This window comes from Hyperoodon ampullatus (assembly GCF_949752795.1).
Source record: "Hyperoodon ampullatus genome assembly, chromosome: 4".
NCBI classification, from domain to species: domain Eukaryota; kingdom Metazoa; phylum Chordata; class Mammalia; order Artiodactyla; family Ziphiidae; genus Hyperoodon; species Hyperoodon ampullatus.
The window spans coordinates 38,967,839-38,992,399 of record NC_136917.1 but is presented as its reverse complement, the minus strand read 5'-3'; the positions used below and the strand labels follow the sequence as shown (position 1 = coordinate 38,992,399).

Here is a 24,561-nt window from a genome sequence, read left to right as displayed (position 1 = left end):
TATTCCACTCCTGTCTAAAAGAAATGATAATACATGTCCACACAAAAACTTGCATCATAACAGAATTATCCATAATAACCAAGAGGTAGAAACAATCCAAATTCTAAAGAATGAATAAACCAAATGAGGTATGTGTCCATACAAGAGAATATTTTTAGGCCGTACAAAGGAATGAAGTTCTGATACACACTACAATATGGAAGAACATTGAACACATGCTAAATTGAAGAAGGCGATCACAGAAGTCCACATACTATGTGACTGCATTTTTATGAAATGTTCAGAATAAGCAAATACATGGAGACAGACAGTAGATCAGTGGTCGCCTAAGGCTGGGGGAACATGGGGGTTGGAGTGATAGCTAAAGGGTATGGGTTTCTTTTTGAGGTGATGAAAAGGTTCTATAATTGACTGTGCTGATAGCTGCACAACTGTGAATATTATTAAAAACTACTGACTTGTACACCTTACATGGATGAACTGTATGGTATGTGAATTGTATATCAATAAAGCTGTCACCAAAATAATAATAATAATTAGAAGCTTTTTATTCACGTCTAAGTCTGGAATTTAAAAAAATATAGTGTTTATATTGAAACTATCTATAAACTAACTACTTCTGGTGTCTTCAAAGTAACTTTTATCACCCTTCCAATCCCCTCTACAGTTGCTGGTTGTTACAGCTGTTCTTTTTTTTTCAACTTGCTTTAGAATCAGTTTTGAGTTTATTTTTTGCTAGCTATCATTCATTTCACCAAGATTTTCCAAGTTTTAATACCAGGCAGTGTCCACCCTCTACAATCTGCTCTCTGTTCTCTTTTGGTATACCCCTTTTATCAGCTCCCAACCCAAGAATCTCACCTTGGCAAGACTTCTACAGCTTCTCTGTTGCCAAAGCCAACGGACATGTTCCTTATCTTTCCATACCTCTCAATTGCATATGCCAATCCCAAATCTCAACTACCCAAACCACCCAAGCCAGATCTCTAAACCCATCCCACTGTTGAGAATCACTGCACTAAGACCAGCGATGAATCTGATGGGCATGGAAAAAGGTTGAGAAATGCTATTTCTTACACCATTTTGGTGCTATTACCTGCTCATAAATCCCATCAGCCTCCTCCAGGGTGATGGCACCCAAGACTCTCTTTCTAGCCCAGACCGGGCCCTGAGCCTCTCAGCTCTTTCCCTACCGCAAAGCCCCACCACCCTCACTTGATCTCTAACAGACACCTCTAACCTAGGATGTCACCCATTCAACAACAAAAAACACCCCACCTACTCTGGCTTCTGTGCTAGGCACTGGGAATACACTGGAATGCAAGACAGAATTTTTTCAATTTCTTGCCAAACTCGCTCCTTTCCCTGTACCATATACCGCCCTCCCCATCATAGCAGCACCACTGTCCACCAGCTAAGGCAGAAATCTGCGACATCCCAGACTTCTGGTCACTCCCTCATGCCAACCTCCTGTTCACTTCCTTAACACCTCTTCTATCCTGCCTGTCTCATCATCTCCAAGGTGGAGGCATACCTCTGGCTTCATACTGCAGCAGTCCTTCCTTGATCCCCAACCTCCCTCCCACAACAGATGCCCGAAGTCTCTAGTCCAACACCGACTCTAATCCTACTGGTCCCCCACTTAAAAGCTTTGCTGCCTATAGGAGCAAGATCAGGCCCCTCAGCCCAGCCCTTGTGAACCTTGTGTCCAATACCTCCTCCAACAACACCTGCACCATACACTTCTCCCTGTTTGGTTTCTGAACCTATGTGGCCATTGACCCATATGCACATGGAGGTCACCATATCCCACAGACCTTACTTCTTAAGGTCTAGCTCTGATGCCACCACCTGCCAGGCAGAGTCCCCATTTCCCACCCCTCTCTCTGTAGCTTCGCTGACTGAACTGGGCTGGAAATGTCTACATCTTCCTGCGCCCTGCAGTCCCTGCAGTTTCTCATGGGTAAGCAGGGTTATAACCCCAGGACCTCCCCAGTGGCCTCACCCAGTCAACCCACAGGCTGGTGGAAGGGCACTGGTGGCCACTCACCCTGCGGTTCCGGTTGTGATCCATGGTCTTGAGGTGCTTCTGAATGATCCCAAACTGCATGGGAATGAAGAGGTCACAGGCTGCACAGTGGGCTGCCTCTACCTTCTTCACAAAATGTTCCATGGCAATTTCTGTAGAGGGGAGAAGGAGGAGAGTTGCCACTGGTCCCAGGCACCTAAGAAAGACCCGGGAGTTGGGGGAAAACAGCAGACCAGCTCCTCACCTCACCCTGCCACTTCCACGTGGGCCTGAGGCTGTTCTCAGTGACCCTCCCTGGGGGAACAGAGGGGTGTTGTGACCCCACTCTGAGAACCAGAGGAGGGAAGGCTGAGGCCCTGCCTGATAGGACTGGGATGGAACCTCCTCACCTTGGGTCAGATCTTGGTCTCTATAGATCTGCTGGATCAGACCATCAAGGTCCTCCACGGTTTTTCGGAGCTCCTCTGTCTTCTTGGTCTTGTTGGCAACATAGTCCTGCCGGAGATCCCAAGGAGATATTAAGGTTTGTGTGGGCTGATCTATGTCCTGAGGGTAAAAGCAGCTGTACCACTCCAAGGCTCACCTGCAGAAAGTCAGCTGTCTGCTTCGGAAGCTTGGTGCCTACATACTTAAAGTGTTCCTTGTGAAACCTGCTGTCGAGGTGGCTGGCCATCTCATCCTCGTAAAAGGTCCGGTATTTGCAGAGAGAACACACAAACTGGATCCTGCCACAGGAGGGAAATGAGGGACTGAGACCAAGACGGTCCCAGGGAACAGTGCTGCTGCCTCACCCAACCCAGCTGCGAGCCCTGAAACAGGCCTTGCTCATGGGCCTGTGAAGTACGGTCCCAGCAGGGGGACAGGCTAGAACCAGTGGGGTTGGGAGTAGAGAGGGACAGAAAGTCTGCAGGCTGCAGTTACTGCAACGTAGGGGATACAGGGGAGGAGCTCTTCCTTCCCGTAGGCAGGAGGCTGAAGCCTGAGGCAGCAGCTGCTGCAACAGGCAAGGAGTCGCTGGAAGGTTGCCGGTGGGCATCTCTACCAAGGCTGGGCAGGAGCTTGTGTACTTGGCCCAGCTGGGGACCGGAAGGAGGATGCCCCGGCGTGAGCCAGGTGGCCCTGAGGTGCAGAGTGGAGTACGCAGTCCCGAGGCAGGGCCCGAAAAGGTGCTGCATCTTCCTTCTGGGGTCTGAGGGACTGAAAGGCCCAGCCCATCCTTTGCTCAGAATGCTTGGGGGTGGTGTCGGGAGGGATGGGAGGCAAGCAGGCCTGGGCACCTGCTGCCTCATCTTCCTCTTCTGAGAAGAGACCAGTCTGAGCTGGAAGGAGGGCGCCCGCCCGGCCTGCCAGAGGGCAGCCTGGAGTCACCTGAGCGAGGTGCTCTGTCTGGGCCTCGTGTCCACAGCAGAAGCCCGGGGTCTGGGGCCTGGGCCGGAGCAGGCCGCCGTGGCAAGGGGCGGAGGAGGCCAGCCGCCACCGAGGCCTTGGGGCAGGTCCCTACCTCTGCCGGACGTCCTTATCTGGGCCACGGGGTCAGCTTTGTCTGGAGAGCCCAGGGGCCAGGCGCCGGCGAGGCTGAGGAAGGTCCAGCAAGAGCAAGAGTCTGAGGCGGAGGAGGAGGAGGCAAGCGCCAGTGCGGGAGCCCTGAGGGCAGACAGACCCGACCAAGGGGCGTGAAGGGCTCAGCCGCAGACAGGCCCGGCCTGACAGGGCCGGCGGGCAGGGCAGAGGGCAGGCCCGAGGCTGCCACAGCCCACAGGTGCTGCCATCTCTCCTGAGCGCGGTGACGGCCTCTTGGCAGCTAGCTGGGGTGGCACAGGCGCCTTGGACCTTGAGTCTCTGATGAGCTGGCCCCCTCCCGCAGGGGCATCAGGCCCCCAGTGCACCTCGGGGCTCGTGCGCTGAGTGACCTAGTGCTGGAGCTTCTGGGCAACGGTGGTGAGCAGTGTCAGATCTCAGGCCAAAGTCGCTAGCGGTCGCCAGGCGGCCGCAGAGGGGCAAGGGATGAATCAGGCCTTGGGAGCTGGGCCTGGCGGAAAGCAGGGTCCATGCACGGCCGAGCAGGTGGCAGCTCCCAAGGGAGGCCAGAGGGCGGTGAGGCAGCAGAGCTATGGCCCTGCTCTCCTGGAGGCAGCCCCAGAGCGAGGCAGAGGCAAAGGGGTGGAGGGAAGTTGGTTACCTTTCCACCATGCGGTCTCGCTGCCGCTTTTTCTGCTTGTCCTGGCTCTTTTTGCCTGCCTGCAACTTGCGCTTGGTCTGGCCACTCTCATCCTGGGTGCTCAGGGCCCCTGTGGGAACAGAGGAGCACAGTTACCAGTTTGTGGCCTCTGGCTGGATTATCCACCATCTACTCCAGAGGGTCCATTCTGAAAGCAGCTGTCGAGCAAGGCCTCTGGCTGTGAACAGGGCTGGGTACCCTGGAATGGCTGGGGAGTGATTTTGGCCTAGGCCCTGAAGAGGGGAGGACACGTGCTGACCCCATCACTCTCCAGGACATCTATACTCTGCAGAGTGGGCCACAGGGAGGCTGGAAGGTAAAGAGAGGCTGTCTCAGTGGGGACACTGGCACAAGTTCAGAGGGCCCAGGTGGCAGGATGCAGGAAGGCCTCAGTTGGGGCCTAAGAGCAGCCTCCAAGGGTAAAGGCCCCAAAGCTTGCATGGCCCTGCCCACCTCACACTGGGCACCGCGGCAACAGTAGGCTGAGGCTGGATTTATGGTTAGCTACCTGTTGGCGCTCATCACCTGAATAGGGGCACAGGGACTCCCAACAGGGGCTGTGGAGGTGCTAAGGGAAAGGACACGCAAACCAGAGCCGTAAAAACTGCACCAAGGGTCCCGGCTTGGACACCAGCCCTTAAGGACTCGGAACTGCATGTTACTAAGGGCCTGAGGGCAGGGGGTGTGCCTGGGGTTCCCCCACACTTTTGCTTGCTGCCCCCACCTGAAGACAAAACCAGTGTACTAAGCAGGGGCCATTGCCACCCATAGCCTCGGTCTGGGAAGATTAGGGGCAGAGTGGGAAGGGGGTGAAGAGGGAGGTTACTCCCTACCAGCACATATCCAGCCACACAAGGGAGGATCCAAGCTGGACACATTTCTGCCAAAACCCTGCCCTTGGCTGGACCCCTCCCACCACGAGCACCTGGAAGAGCCACCCCAGCACCCAGGCCACTCAGAAGACTCACCTTTCTCTGCATCCTCTTTGTCTTCTTCCTTCCCGTCCTCTTTTCCCTCTTCATCGTCTCCTTCCTAAGACACATTTTCAAAAATTCAATGTTAAAGCATGTATAGCTGTTCATAACAGCTGTAAATGCCAAGGCCCTGTTCCAGGCCAGGCACTGAGCCAGGAGCCTCACATCCTCCCAACAGCCCTTGCACAGAGGGCTCACTCTGCCATTTTTCTGATAAGGAAATCCAACCTCTGGTTAGGCAGCCTGCCAGCAGCTTGTGCTCTCTACCAGACCTCCACCTCCTTGTACTAGTCATGTGTGCATGCAGAGATGATTCAGGCAGCCCACTGTTCACAGGCCTCACCTACAGACAGAGAGAGTGCAGGGCTGGGGCCACTTACTGCTCTGAAGCTCTTCTCCACAGCCTCAGCGCCTTCAGTGCCCTCTGCAGCTTCCCCCTCGGTGCCCTCATCTGAAAGGTTAAGAGGAAGCAAGCTCAGCCCAGGAGCCCCAAGGGGCAGAGGGCAAGGGTCATGCCAGTGCCTGGGCTCACCATTGTCTGAATCACTGTTATCGGAGCAGTCCGTCCGGGTGGCTTTGCTGTCGGGCTCATCGGGACTGCCACATTGCTTTCTCTTCTTTTTCTTGGTCTGGGTCAGAAAGAGGGAGCAGGGTCAGGGTGGATGGCTCCAGGCCCCTCGCTCTGCTCAGTCACAAAACAGGAAGGCCTCCTCCACTCACCCGAAAGTCAGCTGTGGTCCAGGTCTTCCAGGTCCGCCTCATCTGTTTCATGCCATTCCCAAACCCAAAGCCAAAGCGGGAGCCACCGGGGAAGGTGCCCCCGCCACGCATGCCCTGGAACATGCCGTACTCAGGGATGATGTTCTGGGAGAAGAGGGAGGGCAGCCGGGAGGCACCAGGCATGCACTGGCCCCGGGCCCCCATGGGGTCTTCCCACACGCGCCCGTAGCCCGAGGCCATCGGCCGGCCACTCCGGGAGTCCCGGGCCCAGCCCTGAGCCCGTGGGCCAAAGGTGTCGCCACCACGCATGCGGAACTGGTCGCGGTAGGCATCATACTGGCCCTCGTAGGCCATTTCCATCTCAGGGTCAAGCTCGCCGTAGTCATAGCCCGACCGGTACAGATCACGCTCACTCAGGACGGCCCTCGAGTCACAGGCCTCGTAGGAATCATATCTGCAGAGGCAGGTGGCAAGCATCAGGGAGGGCCTCAGGTCCTATCACCCTTCTGCTCCTGCCTGCCACGAAACCTCTCTGTCATGGGGACAGAAAACCCACTCCAGCACCTACCCCATTGATCCCCATCAGAGAATCAATATTCGGAAATGCCAATTTAAAAGGCCTCTCAGGAGCAGACTTCTAGAAGCCAGAAGGGCCTCTCAGATGATGTCCCCAAGCTTGCATGTGGGCCACACCAGCTTGAGGACCCTAAGAAGGACTGACTATTAGGGTAAAGTAGATCTCAGTTAGGAGAAGAGACAGCCCACAGCCCACAAGAAACGTGCATGTGTCTGCGGCAGTCACAACGCCCAAAGTTGCTCCTCAAGGGGCGGAGACAAGCACCCCAGCATCCTGCAGTACATGGGCAGTTCAGCACATCAGTGTTTGTCCACTGGGGCTGATGACACCCATGAGAGGCTGTCAAACCCTTCAAAGCCCATCACCACTCGAAACGAAAAGGAAGACAAAACAAGGAATGTTGCCAGGAAAGACAATGTGACCTTGCCCAGGGACAAGAAAAAGAGTTCTTATGAGCTCCTATCAACCCTGGAGCCCAGGATAGGGAATCACATCCTCCATAGCAACTGGGAAGGCAGGCCAAACATTCTACCTGCGCAGGACAGGACACCAGAGAGAGCCGTTCTAACCATGGCTGCAACCCACAGGTCCAGACCCCACATGTCTCTTTGCCAAAGGTGGGTAGTCAAGAAGCACCAGGAGCATGGAAGAAGAGGCCAGTGCTACCCAACTGCCACTCCATCCCTCAACCCTGCTCTCCAGCTCCAGGTTGCCACAAGAAGGTACATAGGCAGCTGGCACCAGCAGCAATGTCAGCCCAACTCACGGCCCCCCGCCCACCCCCTGCCTGCAATTTGGCAGTCTCAGCTCCGAGCACTATGACTGTCAGGCAGGAGATGTGCCGGGCATCCCCCAACACTTTCTGCTTGCTACAGAGCCCATGCAAGCAAAAGTCCCCTTGGTACCCTCCGCCCCCTAGTGGTCCTGGGGCCTCACTTGGCCCCATTAGTGCCTGGCCAGGCCCCTCCTTACTCTCTGCTCTCCCCCATTTGTCAGCTGGGGCCATTAGGCCACTCCACTCCATCTTGTGCCAGAAATACATGTGCCCTCCTCACTGAAACCTCTCACTAGGGCACAAGAACTTCTAGGCCAGTACCACTTCAGACAATGACAAATGCCCACAGCATGATGCTGTGGGGTAGGGCAGATCTGAGTGGGAGGCCCAGCTCCACTATTTACTCCTGGGTGCCTGTGGGCAAGAGGTGTGACCTGCCTGCGCTTCACTTTCCCCATTTGCAAAGTGAGGATGTCAACAGTTCCTCATGGGCACTTCTGAGGCTCAACAGACACATGTTTATAAGGTACTGAAGGGTGGCCAGGACATGCCCACATCTTCCTTGTCCCTTATGTGGGATGCCCAGCTCACAGTGGTCAGCCTCAAGGGTTCATCCCACCCTTCACACTCAACCCAATCTGTCCTGCCCTGACAGAGTGCAGGATGTAAAGTATCTGAAGAATGTCAAATGGCTGTCTCCAGAGGGAAGAGCCATTTAACAATGCTCCTGAGAAGAGCCACTCGGAGGGTACAGTGAAGCCAGCCCAGTCTGGGCTTGTTCCTCTCTCTAAAAGCTGGAAGAGAGGCTCACCATCAGGCAATGGGGGAGGAGGGAGGGAGGAGGGGACACAGGCCAAAGAAGGGAAGTGCACTGGACCCCAAGCAGTCTCTGGGAAGCCCCCAACAGCAGAGCAAAGAAGGAGAAAGCAGATATAAGAGGCAGTTCAGAAGAGGGAGACGCCAAGGGGCAATAGGCAGGAGGTGACCCTGCAGAGCCTCAGCCCCTAGGCAGGTGCCCACTCACCTTTCTCCACCTGAGCCGTACACGCCTCCTTGTATCATGTCTGTCTCCAGATGTGGCACCATATCTAAGCGTTGGTTAATTCTGGACAAAACGGAATCAGCACTGGCACTACTCATGGCACTAGGGTTTGCATTTGTATCAGAGCTAGGCATTTCCCAAGAGTTTGAAGTGGCCATACCATACCCATAGTTGGTGGTGTTATCCTGGCCATAGCCATAGCCATAACCATAGTTCTCGTAGCCTGCAATGAGGGAGACAGAAAGACAGACAAGATGGAGGGGGCGAGGAAAGACAGACAAACACAGAGACAAGGACACCTTCGGTCACAGAGACAAGACTGGATCTTAGCCACCTAAGGCTGGGTGGGCCCTAGTTCATACTAATAAAGCCTCCTGGGAAGGAGTAGTCAGCTCCAGGGCACCTGGGACCCCCAAAGGCAACCCCCACCCCGAAACAAGCTGGGCAGTGGCGGAAAGACTCAACCAGTTCAATCCCAAGGGAGAGGAGAATGATCATGGGTAACACTTGCCTCTGTTTGTCCCAGAGCTCCAAGTTCCATATCCTACAAAAAGTAAAAGAGCAATTACACCTATAATTGCTTACAATACAGTGAGAGTTTAATTCAGGCACAAAGACAATGATTCCTAGAACCTGAGCAGTTACAGGAGACTGAACCTCCCCTAATTGAGAAGCCTTGAGCTTGACAGCACTACATAAATGACCCAGGCCACCTGCTGCCCTGGTGCCTGACCTTTCGTGGTTCTGACCATCTGCTATTTAAGGAACCTCCCATTCCTAACACTCTCAGCTAAGGAATTTGGCTCCTATATGCCTTCCTTAAAAAGTCAGAATTGGGGGCTTCCCTGGTGGTGCAGTGGTTGAGAGTCCGCCTGCCGATGCAGGGGACGTGGGTTCGTGCCCCGGTCCGGGAAGATCCCACATGCCGTGGAGCGGCTGGGCCCGTGAGCCATGGCCGCTGAGCCTGCGCATCTGGAGCCTGTGCTCTGCAGCGGGAGAGGCCACAGCAGTGAGAGGTCCGCGTACCGCCAAAAAAAAAAAAAAAAAAAAAAAAAAAAGCCAGAATTGGAAGATTACTCTTGCCCCTAGCTAAGCACCAATCAGAGGAGGAGGAGAGCAGTTTCCAGTGCCTTACACTGACTCTGTGCTGTACAAGCAGCTCAGCACAGAGCTCATACCCACTCTGAAATCGTGTCAATCAAATCACCCGACAAAGCCATATGGAGCAGAGAAACTGCCCTAGTCCCTTAAATGTCTGTCTTAACAGGGAGAACCACCAAACACTTGAATTGTGAGTGTGCTGTGCTGGAACACATAAGCAGAGGGGGACAAAACACCACTCCCAGTTTGAGAAAAGCTGTTGAGAAAACAATCTGGATTATAAACTAAATATGCTTTGGATTTTATTACAGCATGTAAGAAAAATTCATTCCTTCAGAAACATAAAGCCACTGAAAACTGACAAAGTGCAAAGCCAAGAGGGACCTCTGAGTCAAGCAGACATGTTTCTTTCCCAAAGGAGTCCATTAGAACAGGTGACCACTTTTCCAGTGCCTTGGGTGAGACCTCAGAGTTACCTGCTACTCCACACTGTCTACCCTGCAGACAGACAGGTCATGCTCATCCCAGGGCAGGGGACCAACCTCAGTGAGACGGAAGTGTGATGAACAACAGAATCCAGCCACAGGAAAGCAAGACTGCATACACTGAGAAGATGAATCAGAATGAAGTGGGGTGGGGGCAGGCTGAGATCCTACACTCAGGTTCCTCCTCAATCCACTGCACAAGCGAATGGGGAGACACTGGAAACCAGCAAGGAACTTTAGACGAACACTACTTTAATGAACCATGGGCATGCTAGAGCTCACAAAGCAAAAATCCTCTTCAGCTGGGGAAACCAAAGCAAGGGCTTCTCATTCGTTTCTTTATTCAACAATTTTCATGCTCAGAGGACACGGAACAGAGGCTGCCAGTCCTGGGCACTCCTCAGGCCCAGAGCACTGTGTGTTAAAGGAGACACTAAATAATTAGAGCAGCAAGGAACAGCAGCTGGACATCATGTAAGGAGTGAGTGGTGAAAGAGGCATTCTTACAGGCAAGGAGAGAGGCTGGCAGAGCCATACAAGGAATAATGCACTTAGTCCCAGCAGCTAACAAGAGCCTGGCCACATGGCTGTTTGCACCCAGGACAGTGGACACTACCTATTCAAAAAGAGACAGGACTGGGAGGCAGGCAAATGCAGACCCATGGGGGTTATGCTTGTGAGGCCAGAATAGGATGTCCGTGCCCCACCCCAGGCTTCCGCTACTGAGGACTTGCCAGAACGGAGCAAAGAAGCACAACGAGAGGAAGCAGGAGTGAGCATTAACGCTGAACACAGGGACAGGTTGGTGGCTTCTATGACAGGGGCAGGCAAGCACTCCCTATGTGCTACTTGCTATGCCCAGAGCAACCTAGACTCCCTGATGGGCTCCCCAACCAGGTCCCTTTTTGGGGAGGGGTGAAAATCTTTGTCTACACTATGTTCTTTGGCGACTCCCTGAGACCTGACCCTTGCAAAAGAACATCGGAACTAACTTCCATCCACAGAGATGAGACCAGAGTTGACAAAAGAGAATTTTAAGAATATAATTTATTTTAGAAAGGAAACAACAAAAAAAAGAGAGAGAGTAAAGAAAAGGAGACAGTCGTAGTAAACAATAAAGAGCAAAAGTAGACAACAACGTAGGGACTTCCCTGGTGGCGCAGTGGTTAAGAATCTGCCTGCCAGATGGGCCTACAGTCTATCATACAGAGTGAAGTAAGTCGGAAAGAGACAAATACCGTATGCTAACACATATATATGGAATCTAAGAGAGGAAAAAAAAAGGTCATGAAGAACCTAGGGGCAAGATGGGAATAAAGACCCAGACCTACTAGAGAATGGACTTGAGAATATGGGGAGGGGGAAGGGTAAGCTGTGACAAAGTGAGAGAGTGGCATGGACATATATACACTACCAAACGTAAAATAGATAGCTAGTGGGAAACAGCCGCATAGCACATGGAGATCAGCTCGGTGCTTTGCGACCACCTAGAGGGGTGGGCTAGGGAGGGTGGGAGGGAGGGAGATGCAAGAGGGAAGAGATATGGGAACATATGTATATATATAACTGATTCACTTTGTTATAAAGCAGAAACGAATACACCATTGTAGAGCAATTATACTCCAATAAAGATATTTAAAAAAAGAAAAAAAGAATCCACCTGCCAATGCAGGGGACACAGATTTGATCCTTGGTCTGGGAAGATCCCACATGCTGCAGAGCAACTAAGCCCGTGTGCCACAACTACTGAGCCCGTACACCTAGAGCCCGCGCTCCACACAAGAGAAGCCACTGCAATGAGAAGCCCGTGCACCGCAACTAGAGAAAGCCTGTGCGCAGCAACGAAGACCCAACGCAGCCAAAAATAAATAAATTAAAAATAAAAAAAGAAAACAATGTAAACATTCAACTTCAAGGTAATAGTTAATCAGAACAGATTACTGCCAACCTACTCAGTGAGATCACATAGGCATCAAAAAAGAATCTAAGCCTCATGCTGCACAAGGAAATGCTTCTAACAGTAAGCAAAACAAAACCGTAGACACAATTCTAGCCACCTGTAAGTTATTCAACTACCTAAAGTAACTATGCTGACAAAAGTTAAATATAAAATGGTGGGATCTTGGTTGACTGTTTTTCAAAATGTTATTTAAATGCTGTTATATTATTCTTGCAATCTGAGCCAGAAGGAAAAGTAAAAATATTCCTATTGCTTCACAATATGATTGTCTATGTAAAACTACTCCAAAAAAATCTACAAAAAGAGTTACTAGTGAATAAGTAAGCTTAGCAAGGTTTACTACAAGGTCAATATACAAAAATCAGATCTTTACATACCAGCAATGAACAACTGGAAACTGAATTTTTGAAAACTATCATATACCATAGCCCTAAAGACATGAAATACTTAGCTGCAAATCTAACAAAATGTGTGCAAGATCTGTGTCTAAAAAACTATACCACTGGGGCTTCCCTAGTGGCGCAGTGGTTGAGAATCTGCCCGCCAATGAAGGGGACACGGGTTCGAAACCTGGTCTGGGAAGATCCCACATGCCACGGGGCAACTGGGCCCGTGAGCCACAACCACTGAGCCTGAGCTCTGCAACAAGAGAGGCCATGACAGTAAGAGGCCCATGCACCACGATGAAGAGTGGCTCCCGCTCGCCGCAACTAGAGAAAGCCCTCGCACAGAAACGAAGACCCAACACAGCCAAAAATAAATAAATAAAAATAAATAGATTTATATATATATAAAAAAAGAATGTACAGCTTCTCTTTAATTCCTAAATGAAGTGACCATATCACTTAAAAAAAAAACAAAAACAGAGCTTCCCTGGTGGCGCAGTGATTGAGAGTCCGCCTGCCGATGCAGGGGACACGGGTTCGTGCCCCAGTCCAGGAAGATCCCGCATGCCGCGGAGCGGCTGGGCCCGTGAGCCATGGCCGCTGAGCCTGCGCTCCGCAATGGGAGAGGCCACAACAGTGAGAGGCCCGTGTACCACAAAACAAACCAATCAACAAACAAACAAAAACCCCCCAAAACACAAAGAACTACACCACCAATGAAAGAAATCAAAGACCTGAACAAATGAAGTGGCATACTGTGTTCATGTACTGGAAGTCTTAATACTGCTAAGATTTCAATTCTCCCAAACTAATCTATAGATTCAAGACCATTCCACTCAAAATCTCAGCAGGAATTTTAATAGAAATTGACAAACTGATTCTAAAATTTATATGCAAAAGCAAAGGAACTATAATATCCAAGTCAATTTTGGAAAAAGAACAAACCCAGAGGATTCACATTTACAGATTTCAAGGCTTACTATAGTGATCAAGACAGCAAGGTACTATAGGAAATTCAGACTCAAAGATCAATGGAACTGAATTAGAGGCCAGATACAGACCCACACGTATATGTTCAATTAATTTTCAACAAAGGTAAAAAAGAATCTTGACCTATACTGCACACTTGGTAGAAATATTAACTCAAAATGGATCACAAAATAAAAGCAAAACCTAAGACTATGAAACACCTAAAAGAAAACTTAGGAGAAAATCTTTGTGGCCTTGGGCTAAGCATAAATTTCATAGATACACCACCAGAAATCATGATCTATTAAAGGAAAAATTGGGACTTCCCTGGAGGTCCAGTGGTTAAGACTCTGCGCTGCCAATGCAGGGGGCGCGGGTTTAATCCCTGGTGGGGGAACTAAGATCCCACATGCCGCGTGGTGTGGCCAAAAGACTTAAACAAACAAACAAAAACAAAGAAAAGACTGATTGATGACTTGGACTTCATCAAAATGAAGAATTTGTATTCTTCAAAAGACACTGTCAAGAGAATAAATAGATAAGCTCCAGTCTGGGAGAAAATATTTGCAAATGGCACATCTGATAAAATGCTCTGTACCCAGAATATATAAACCTGAGGGAAAATAATTCAAAAAAGATGTGTAATGTGGGACTATGTCTGATTAAAAGGGTTGAGGCAGGGAGGACAGGACAGAGAAGCCATGCAAACCAAGTTTCTCCTTATTTATGAACTCCTTGATACCTCCTTACTCATTTTCAGAACTTTTTTTAAAGTATTTTTTAAATTAATTTATTTATTTATTTTTGGCTGCATTAGGGGTCTTCGTTACTGCACGCGGGCTTTCTCTAGTCGTGGCGCACAGGCTTAGCTGCTCCGTGGCACGTGGGATCTTCCCGGACCAGGGCACGAACCCGTGTCCCCTGCATTGGCAGGCGGATTCTTAACCACTGCGCCACCAGGGAAGCCCAACTTTCAGAACATTTTAAATCTCCCCCGCCCCTGCCCCGAGACTATCTGCTAATTCTTCAGGGAGCTTACTTATGTCCACTTAATCAGTGACTCCTGAGGGAATGTGACTGTGTAGGCTTAGTCTTTCCCTAGACGTTGGCAGTAAAACCAATAACCCATCTCAGTAACCAAGGCAAAATCCTTTAAAGAGGGCTCCTTCTTGACAACTAGTGTCACAGATCACAGAAGGACAGCTTTACTGGCAGTTCTGGGCTGCTGAAGGACACCAACAGACCATCTATGGATCCTGTCAGGTGGCTACTTCTGAATTAGAGATTTAGTGTGTCTGTCCAGAGTTGAGAAATCAATGAGAAACCTTCTCTCGACCCTGTGTGTGAGGAGCCTGCTGGCCTGACTGTGTCTCTAAAGGCCTGCTAGATTCAGACAGGCAGCCTCTCCCACACTGGATTCTCATGCACTACCCTGGGGCTAAGTTAATGGCTTGGTTTCTGCTCAGACCAATCCTTTGGACTTTGATTGGCCGTTCTCCTTCCCAGACCCTCAAGGGGATTTTCTGAAGCCAGATCTTTGTCATAGACCACAGGTATTTCTAACAAAATGTCAAAGAGTCAAAGGAACAAATCTTTTACAGCCCCAAGAACTCCAGCTTGCTCAATAACAGACATCTTTCCCATAATTCCCCAAAGGGAAGCACTGGCTATTCTAAGAGCCCACCATACCATTTCACACAAGTTTGCCTTTGGAAAAGACAGTGTGACAGCAAATAAAACACCAGATTGCTCTGCCACAAGAAGGCAGAGCATGCACCCTCCAATTCCCAGGGGCCCACACTTACCATAATCACAGGTGGGTTGAGCACTTGTTTCTGAGTATGTAGAATGCAAAGTGGTTTCAGATCCCTGGACAAAGCCTAAACAGAGGTACAGTGTGGTTAATTTCCCCAAACAAGTTGCATGAAAATGATCTAAGACTACCTTTCAGTGGAGACTGGCTGGCAGACCCTCCTGTCACTGGAAAGCCACCAAAACCTCTAGCTTCTGAACACTTTAATTACACCTCTAGAACATATTAACCAATGGAAAGGCAGGCTATGTTTAACTTGCTATGCCAGAAGAATTGGATAAACACTTTTAAACCTTCAAACTAGTATCCTGTTTTGATAAATGGGTACCCAAATTATTCAGTTGAATGAGGAAAATATTTATATCAAATCACTGAAAGGTGAGCTCCAATTCAAAAAAACAATGGGGGGTTAGTTTTGAACAATGTTAAGGTAAATAATACCTCTTCCATTCCCCCAAATCTGAAGCCGAAACGGCTTTGTATTATTTAGTTTTCCCATAAAAAAATGTGTGTATTACAATTACCTCTCAAAGGTAACTGTAATTTCAATTGCGTTGGGGTTAGCATGTTGACATGGAAAAAGTATTATAGGTTATACATATAATTTCTTATCTTCTCAACTCTCACACTATTTCTCAACTTAAAATGAATTAGTACCAGGTAAGGAAAATCTGAACCTCTACCAGAAAATACTGCTCTCAAATGCTGATTATAACAGATTATGATGAATCCTGACACTATCTTTAAAATTACATGTTTAAAACATTTTTTAAATGATTTACACTTAGCACTGAAATTATGACAGACACCATAAGGGGCAATATTTGCCTGTTCCCATCAGCGCCAACTCATGACCTAAAAATTAAAGCCAGCACCTCCAGTAGCTTATTTACAACAAAAGTACACACAAAGTACCTTTCCCTGGGTAGGCATTCATATATTTGTTGACACTCTTTCATGTTCATTTCTTTTCTTTTTTCTTTTTTGGTATAATACTGAATGTTTATTCAAGACTAGTATGTAAAACATTTACAAATAGTCCCGTGAAGGACTCACAAATATTTCAAATTTAGGATGTGGATTTAACATTCACAGTGCATAAGGCGAAAGGTATATCAACTATGTATCTGCAACTTAATGTGAAAGAGAATTTTACTTTAGCAAATACTTTCTTTACATTGAGGAAAATGTCCTTAAACATAACTTCTAAACACATGGTAAAGAATGGTTTCAAAATACTTATATTTTTGTTTTCAATTAAATAAATTCCCCCAAATTGACTTTAACAACAAATAGTCTTTATTCCACTTGATAACATTTTTCATGTTAAGCAACATTATATGCTTGTCTTCTTTAAACATTTAAAACAATTAGGACATAGAGGCATTATCTAAAGTTTCAAACTGATAGAGAAGTCAGTTTACACACCTTCATCTTACGATTAGTGAATAAAACAAGGTACATTCTGCTGTGAATGTAATGAGAAAAAGTACTCTTACAGCAATAAAGTAGCCCTACCTTGTTACCATTACTTTAATTCCACCACACAGAAGGCAAAGAAAACAATTCCAATACTTCAATATCTGCCAAGGATGATCTATGGCCCTTGGAGTATATGTATGTGTGGACACCCCCCCACACACATCTACGTAAATATATATATCTGTATGTATTTAATCAATACAACTGGAAAGATCACATACAACCATGAAAAAATACAATAAAAGCAATAAATGAAAAACACTAAATGAATAAAAGTTAACATAAGCCATAGGAGATTTCAGAAAAGGGACAGTTTCATGGATAAGAGATTAAGACTTCAAGGTGAAGGTGAGATTTGTTCTGAACCCTAAAGGACAACTGTAACTGCAAAAACCTGGGAGATGAAGGTAGGATATTCCAGCATCAGAACTGTGAATTAAGATTTTTAAAGACGCATGCTCACCAAAGCATTTCAGTAAAACAAAAATGGGAGATCACAGTGGAAGGGGGAAAAGAGGAATCTATGGAGGAGACCTCATATGCCTTTAAATTTGAACTTGATTCTGGAATTACCAATGAACGATTAATGGAATTTTAAACAAAGAAATGATATGATCAAAGCAGCCCCTTCAGGTCAAAAGGCGGGTATGCAGGCAATATTGGACAAGGAAGAGGCTGAAGGCAGTAAGTCATAATCAAAATGGTTTGGGAGAAAGTGAGGGGGGAGGGGAAGGGAGGTCCAAGAGGGAGGGGATGGGTGTATGCGCATGGCTGATTCACTTCACAGCGCAGCAGAAACCAACACATCATGTTCATTTCTTAAGACCATAGCAACAAAGATGACAGCAACAGCAGCCAACAACTTAACAAGTGTTTCCCCTGCAGGGTGCTAAGAGCTTTATGTGCATTATTTCATTTCATCCTCATCACAGCCAACAAAAGGGACAGGGCCAAGACCCTTACCCTGCAATTCCAAAAAGTGTTCTCCCCAAATGTGGTGTCAACACTCATTTTGGGGCAAAACTGACCTGTGAGGACATTTTTTATCTTTCTTCATTTAATTACAAGGTGCTGCCCCAGACCCCAGTGCAGGTACTGTGGAATGTCCTCTCAAGCTAGAATTCCAAAACACACCCAGCTCCAAGGGTTTCAAATAAGGATCAGTGGACCCACACTTTACCTTTACTTCTCAGAGGAGAGAACCGAGACTGGGCATTGGGGAATGAAAGAGCCACTGAGAGAAGTATACAAATCCAACATTTTTTACCTTCTCTAATTAAAGAGGGCACACTGGAATAGATTCCCTCCAGGGACCCAAGACCTTCCTGAGATACTTAAATCTTAACCCTTGATAATCAATAATTGTACACAAGAAACACGGAAAGCATTCTAAAGATGGCTGACCTGTGGGGAAGGCTCACAGGGTAAAAAGTACCTTACACGGGCCTTTTCCACTGTTTGCTCAACTAGCTTCTGGAAACTTGTCTGTTCAGCAATAGTGCCACTGGCAAAATGGCTCCAGACTTTAGGTAATGTGGTTGCTATGTACTGCAGCTGCAACTGGAACCTACCACAAGCTAACAGAAATACATACTGGAACCCAGTACACGAAAGCCACGGAGCAAAATATCTATGTATATTCAGGGGAGGGGGGGGCCTGATTCTTCCCTGGGAGAAAGGAAAGACAATCCATCAAACCTTCAGAGCTCAACGGCAAACTGCTCTAGTTCTGTCCTCCCCATATTAATATTCTTTTCCACAATACTGTCTCCAGGGCAGGACTTTCCTTAGCCAGTTATGCTCCAATTGTGAACAAATTCTTGTCTGGCTGAGATATCGTTCTCTTCTTAGTTCAATTTACCAGCTTGATAAGCTCTGAGTAAAAAAATAAAATAAGCTCTGAGTGAAAAAATAAAAATAAAATAAGCAAGTTTTTGGTCATATAAAGTGAAAGGTCAGACCATGGATTTATAACTCTGTATCACAGCCCCTCCCTCTTGGCCAGCCTCTCTGACACCTTTTTTGTTCAAAAATACACAAAGCTTCTCATTTTTATTCTTTTCCTTCTTTTTTTAGAAGGGGATTCTTTGAAGAAATGATATTAAGTGACAAAAATTAGAGGGCAATTGGAACTGGGTTAGGTTGTCCCCAACCTTTACCATCTGGTGATAACCAGCCTCCAAGATGGCCTCCAATGATTCTTGCCTCCAGACATTATGTTGTCTCTTCCCAAACTAATAGAGATGGCCAGTGTAACCAAAAAGATATTGCAAAAATGACTGAGTGTGACTTCTGAGACTTCCACCTTGCTCTCTCTTAGATCATTCACTCTGGGGGAAATTAGCCAGCATAGAGTGAGTATCCTCTAGTAAGCCTGTGGAGAGGTCCAGATGGTATAGGAACCAACAGCCAGCACCAACCTGTCAGCCACATGAGTTTGAGTCACCTTCAGCCTGAGTCAAGCCTTCAGATGATTACAGTCCCAACTAACCCCCAAAATGTAACCTCATGAGAAATCCCAAGCCAGAACCATCCAGCTAAACCACCTATGCATTCCTAACACACAGAAAATATGTGAGATAATAAATGTTCCTATAAAAAGATTACTAGCATTTCAGACCTTTGTTTGAAGACCCGATTCTGGATTTTTGTCCTGTTTTTCCACTGCTCCCATCTCCCCCCCTCAGTGCCAGAAATGGAACATTCTTTCTCAAGTACACATAAAGAAACTAGGTTCAAAAAATGGACAAGTTATCAAAAAGATGAATTATTTTAATCACCTTCTATGCTTACTAATAATGGTAACATTTGTTTCAAGGCCTCCAGAATTTCTCCTTACAGGCAAACAGTTGTCTGAAATGTGATATAAAATGCCTCTGACTTTATTTATTTATTTTTGGCTGCACCGAACAGCATGTAGGGTCTTAGTTCCCTAACCAGGGATTGAACCCGTGCCCCCTGCAGTGCAAGCGTGGAGTCTTAACCAATGGACCACCAGGGAAGTCCCTACATGCCTCTGACTTTGGTGGTCTGCTTCTTAAAAGGGAAAGACTCACATTATAAAGCTACTGTGCTTTTCAGTTGATCAAAATCAAGGAAAAACTAATCATTACCTCATTACCTTGGCTACCTCAGTGCCCACTCAAACCCAGAATTACAGCCTATAAGATGTGGAGTTGAAATTCAGAATTGGCCATTTGTGACCTCTCTAAACTCAGTTTCCTTGTCTATAAAAAAACAAATGGTCCATTATTAAGCTACCCCACAGCCCCCCACCATTTATCCCTGGTTTCTTCAGCAATCCTGCCCCTGATAACCACAGAACTGTCTTCCAGTTCTCAGTAAGATTTGGTGAAAAGGGTCACATCTCAATTCCAGATACGTCAGTAACAACCCTACTGACTTTCCTCTTGAACCAGGAAGGGTACACAAAGGCTAGGGCAAGGTTGCTCAACCTTGGCACTACTGATAATTCTTTCCGGTGGGGCCATCCTGTGCACTGTAGGATGTTTAGCAGCATTCCTGTTCTCTGTCCACTACATGCACTAGTAGCACTCCCATCCCAAGAAGTGAAAACCAGAAATGTCTCCAAACACTGCCGGTGTCCCCTGGAGGGCAAAATTGCCCCCGGTTGAGAACCACTGGGCTAAGGGATGGTTGCTTTAAAAACTGGAGTTCTTGCCAAGCTCCTGACCTGGAGGGCTAACACTACCTTCTTGTCTAGGCCAACATAAAGCAGCCTATAGAGCAGCCCCAGAGACTCAGGTTCCATTCTCAGTCCTAAAAACATTCCAAGTAGAATGCAGGTTACCCAGCAACCACACACGCTCACGCCTGCAATACCCCCATTACAAGGGAGGCTCTTGGCTGAGAAGCCTCATCAGTTATTCCCAAGGCAAACTCAGACAGCCTTTGAATTCATCCTGGGATGATCTGCAATCACCCAAGCATATCCTATGGCCCCTTCTCTAATCTCATCATCCCCCCTCTCCCCTTAGCTCAAGTCCCACTGATCTCCTTGGCTGATCTTTTAACAAGTCAGGCAGTTCCTGCCACTGCGTCTTTATGTCGAAGGCCCCCTGGTATCCTTTACTCCCTCATTCCATTCAGGTATCCTTAACTCCCTCATTCCATTCAGGTCTCTGCTCAAATGTCACCTCTTCAGAGGTCCCCAACCACCCCATGTAATACAGCGACCCCCTCAAGGTAGTGACCACCCCACGATATATACTATGTTTGTCTGTTTGCCAATTATGGTCTGCCCTTCTCTATAAAACGCTTGAGGAGCTCTTGTCAGTATTCCAGTGTCTATTCAACCCCGACACGATGAATTTGACAGGTGTGGAATGAGTTAACGTGGAAGCTAGCCATTCCCCACAAGGCTCAGGCTCAGTCCCTAAGGACGCGAGATTCCCACTCAGCCCAAAGCCTTCATATATTGATTTACTCATCACCCCCCGCCCCGGGCCTGGCGCCTCTCCCAGCCTGAAGCAGATAAAAGCGGGGGATGGTGAGGGCAACTGCGGCATCTGCACGGAAACTGCGCGGGGAACAGTATGGCAATGGCGACCGGCAGCCGAGTCAGCGGACTGACCTGAAGGGCCGAGGCCTGAGAAAGGGCGACCTGAGGCGTCGAGGATCCAGGGGGCTGGGCCAGGAACGCAAGAGAGAACTCAGGCGCCGAGGCCAAGGCCCACGGACACAGACGACAGAAGCCAAGACTTCTGGCGGCCGAGAGCCGGGATCCAAGGTTGCCAACACAGAGAACTGAGACGCCTAGGCGTGAGGGGCGCGAAACTGAGGCGACGGGCCTGCGGCGCCATTTTGTGACCGCAGAAAGGGCAGTGTCCAAGCCCCGGGGGAGGCACGGACGAGCCCGGAGCGGCTCTGGCACATCCCTGTCCCTCCCCACCCGGACCCGACCCCACACCACCCTGCCGGGCCCACCTGTGTAGCTCATGGCAGTAGCGACGCTGCACCCGAAGACTCAGGGAGCTGCTCCACGCGTCAGAGGCCGCGAAAGCGGCGACAATCCCCCTGGCTCCTTCTACACACAACTGAGCCCCGCCTCCCGACCGCATTGGCTCGCTCTGGACCCTGGCTTCACGCCTGTTGGATGGCCCTGCTGCCCATCTCGGAGTGTCCTTAAGCCAGTGGCTAAAGGTGGTGCCAATTTCGTGAGAGCCCCGCCCTGTTCCCGCCTCCCGTTATCCCGAGACCACGGTGATTGGCTCAGAGGAGACGGCCTGGAGGTGGAATCCTGTGGAGTTCGAAGGGGCGGAGCTGTGCACTACGGAAAGACCTGAGGCCCAAGCGCAACCAGGCTGGAGAAGGGCCTGTGCCCTGGAGGCCGGCAGGAGGGAGCCGGATCTAACAGCGCAGGGCACACCTCCAATCCCGGATCTGCCATGGGGGTGCTGTGCCAACCTACGCTCTTTCCTAACTTCTCTGGCCTTGAGCTCGAAAACGAATACGGGAAAACCATGTTGGAATGAAAATTACAACTAAGCGCCAAACAAGATACTGGGCTCACGTTCAAATACGTGAGATAACGTATGCAAATAACTCAGTCCGGTGCCGGGTGCTCTAAAGAAATGTTACATTTTGTTATCCACTGTTACATAATGATAACAAGTATATAGCATGTTTATATTATATATTTAATAACTATATTTGTATTATCATTTCAAATGCCCCCTCATACCTGTGAGGAAGTTTTTTTTTTAAACTCCCGCTTAAAAGATAAGAAAACTGAGGCTTGGAATTCATGACTTGCTCAGGGTCCTTGACACTTAAGTGTCAAAGCTGGCACTACCCCTCTAAACCCCTCTCGGTTTCTTCTGGACTTCAGAGATCCTGCAGTAAGTAGCCCAGCCAGGCTCCAGCTCTGTCCTCAGCACCCTCACTGGGATGTGTGGAATACACTGTCAGAGACATTTCATAACTTCTAAGAGATGACTTGACAGAGCTACAGACACTGAAAATCATACTCAGTCGTGCTTGTGAAAATTCAAGCTGTATGACTTTTACATTTTTTTTGTTTTGCTTATACTGCTGTTGGGACTTCCCTGGTGGTCCAGTGGTTACGACTCCGTGCTCCCAATGCAGAGAGCACGGGTTCGATCCCTGGTCTGGGAACTAAGTTCCCACATGCTAAGATCCTGCATGCCGCGCCACATGGCCAAAATTAAAAAAAAAAAAAAAAGTATGCTGCTGCTCACTTTTTGATATTAAGGAATTGCCCATTTCTTTAGTTTAACGATGGCACTTTTTAAAGTCCATATCCTTCAGAGAAATATGCTGAAACATTAAGATATTAATTGATCTGATGACCAGTATGTGCTTCACCATAATTCAGATGGAGGAAAAAGGAGGGCATGGAGGGCTTATAGCTGAAGAGATTGGTCATGAGTTTATAACTGATGAGTAGATGAAGGTTCATTTTACTATTCCACTTTTGCATGGTCAGAATTCTCCATAAAATGTTTTAACAACTTCTCCAAAAATGGGTCTCATGCAGAATTTGCTGCCACATGGGACAAGGTTCACGATGCACTGATAAACTCCATGTATGAAGTACATAAAACTCTGATTAATGTACACTCCAGGTGTGGGGCTCATTTCAGTGTCACCGTCAGGGATGCCTGCCTGCCCTCCAAACTAAGGCAGGGCCCCAGGACATCTCTCCTGGATCCCATAGCTTCCCTCACGGCATGTACCAAAGCCATATTTTACCCTCATTTGCCAACTTCATTAACATCCAATGCTCCGCCTCTTACGAGAAGGGGTGTGCTCACAAGTGTTAGGGAAAGATCCCTTTGTGGCGATTGTATTCAACCCTTTTAAGGACTGACATAGCTATCACGGCACAACTGTGGCTGGGGAAGGGCCTCCCACTTTACTTTGTAAGCTCTTGCATAGTTTGAACTTTTTTTTTCAACCAGCTTACATCACTTTTAAAAACTAACTTACTGGGTTTTTTTAAACTAATTTATAAAAAGTTGAAAGTAGGGCATCCCAGGAGATGCCCTACCGGCTTTCAAAGTCTCACACATGCCCACCCACAGCGTTGGTTAGACTTGAGTATAGAGGCCTTCCTCCACCAGGCAAGATGTGTGTCCTGATCTCACCCGAACAGAAAAACCAAGTGTGCAGGCCAAGACTACTCTTGAGGGCATACTATCACAGCTTGTTATCCCCTCCTTCCCAGCCAGGGGCATGGTGGGGGTGGGCCAGGATAATAGGGTTGGGGGTGGAGGAGGCTTCTGCCCCATGAGGTCATTTCTACTTTCTAGCCCTTGGCCGTTTAAGTGAAAATGATGAGCTGAAAAACCACATGCAATAAACAAGAAGGAGCAGCCAACAAAATCTCTTAAAATCTCAGAAATGTTCAATAAACATTTGCAGAACGAGAAAATAAATAACAACGAAAAGGAGCCAGCAGCTCTCTTTTTCCCCTCATGTTAGTCAGGTTCAGGGTGTATGTGTCTCCAGACAAGTCACATGTCTTGAAGGCAGGCCAGTCCCAGCAGCTGTGCACTTCACCCTCCCCCAGTGAATCCCCCACACCCTCACTGGACAGCTCCTGCCCTCAGAGTGCCCTTCAGGCCTCAGTCACTTCTCAATCCTGGCTCCCTTCCCAGACCAGCTGCCCAGAGTCCTGGTTCCTCTCCTCAGCTCACAGGAGCCGCTTCACCAGCTGGCCAGAGCATCCACACCAGCCATGCCATCGAGCGCCAACAGCTGAGAACTTGGGCTCATCCCCAGAGAGGTCTGGTGGGCTTGGTGGCCAACAGGAAAACCCAGGGCTTCCAGGGGCTTTTGGCGGAGGTGGCTCGATCCCAGCCCTGGCTGCCAGACAGACAATGCCAGCCTGTCCACTCGACAGAAAAACACACGCTGGCTGCCTGCCCTGGGGTGTTTCCAGAAGAGAAATTTAATCTAATTTACATACTTCTAGGTACATCGATAACCAAAATGTGGCCACTGAAAAAAGTTAAAAGGTCAATCAGCTCCCGGTTTCTAGCTGG

At 48.4% G+C, this 24,561-nt stretch overlaps 1 protein-coding gene across 1 annotated transcript in view; it reads right to left on the bottom strand.

Annotated features, from left to right (window-relative positions):
* Window positions 1–21,517, bottom strand: part of AKAP8L (A-kinase anchoring protein 8 like) — a 30,141-nt gene extending 8,624 nt beyond the window's left edge. The window contains exons 1-13 of the mRNA XM_079703222.1: window positions 21,479–21,517; window positions 15,042–15,116; window positions 8,847–8,879; window positions 8,501–8,558; window positions 8,318–8,398; window positions 5,942–6,395; window positions 5,754–5,850; window positions 5,602–5,672; window positions 5,216–5,279; window positions 4,209–4,317; window positions 2,613–2,754; window positions 2,419–2,524; window positions 2,051–2,181 (exon numbers count right to left, since the gene is read on the bottom strand). Coding sequence (XP_079559348.1) covers window positions 2,051–2,181; window positions 2,419–2,524; window positions 2,613–2,754; window positions 4,209–4,317; window positions 5,216–5,279; window positions 5,602–5,672; window positions 5,754–5,850; window positions 5,942–6,395; window positions 8,318–8,398; window positions 8,501–8,558; window positions 8,847–8,879; window positions 15,042–15,116; window positions 21,479–21,491 — 1,434 coding nt within the window. The 5' untranslated portion in view covers window positions 21,492–21,517. The remainder of the gene's footprint in view (window positions 1–2,050; window positions 2,182–2,418; window positions 2,525–2,612; window positions 2,755–4,208; window positions 4,318–5,215; window positions 5,280–5,601; window positions 5,673–5,753; window positions 5,851–5,941; window positions 6,396–8,317; window positions 8,399–8,500; window positions 8,559–8,846; window positions 8,880–15,041; window positions 15,117–21,478) is intronic.
* Between the last annotated feature and the right edge of the window lie 3,044 nt (window positions 21,518–24,561).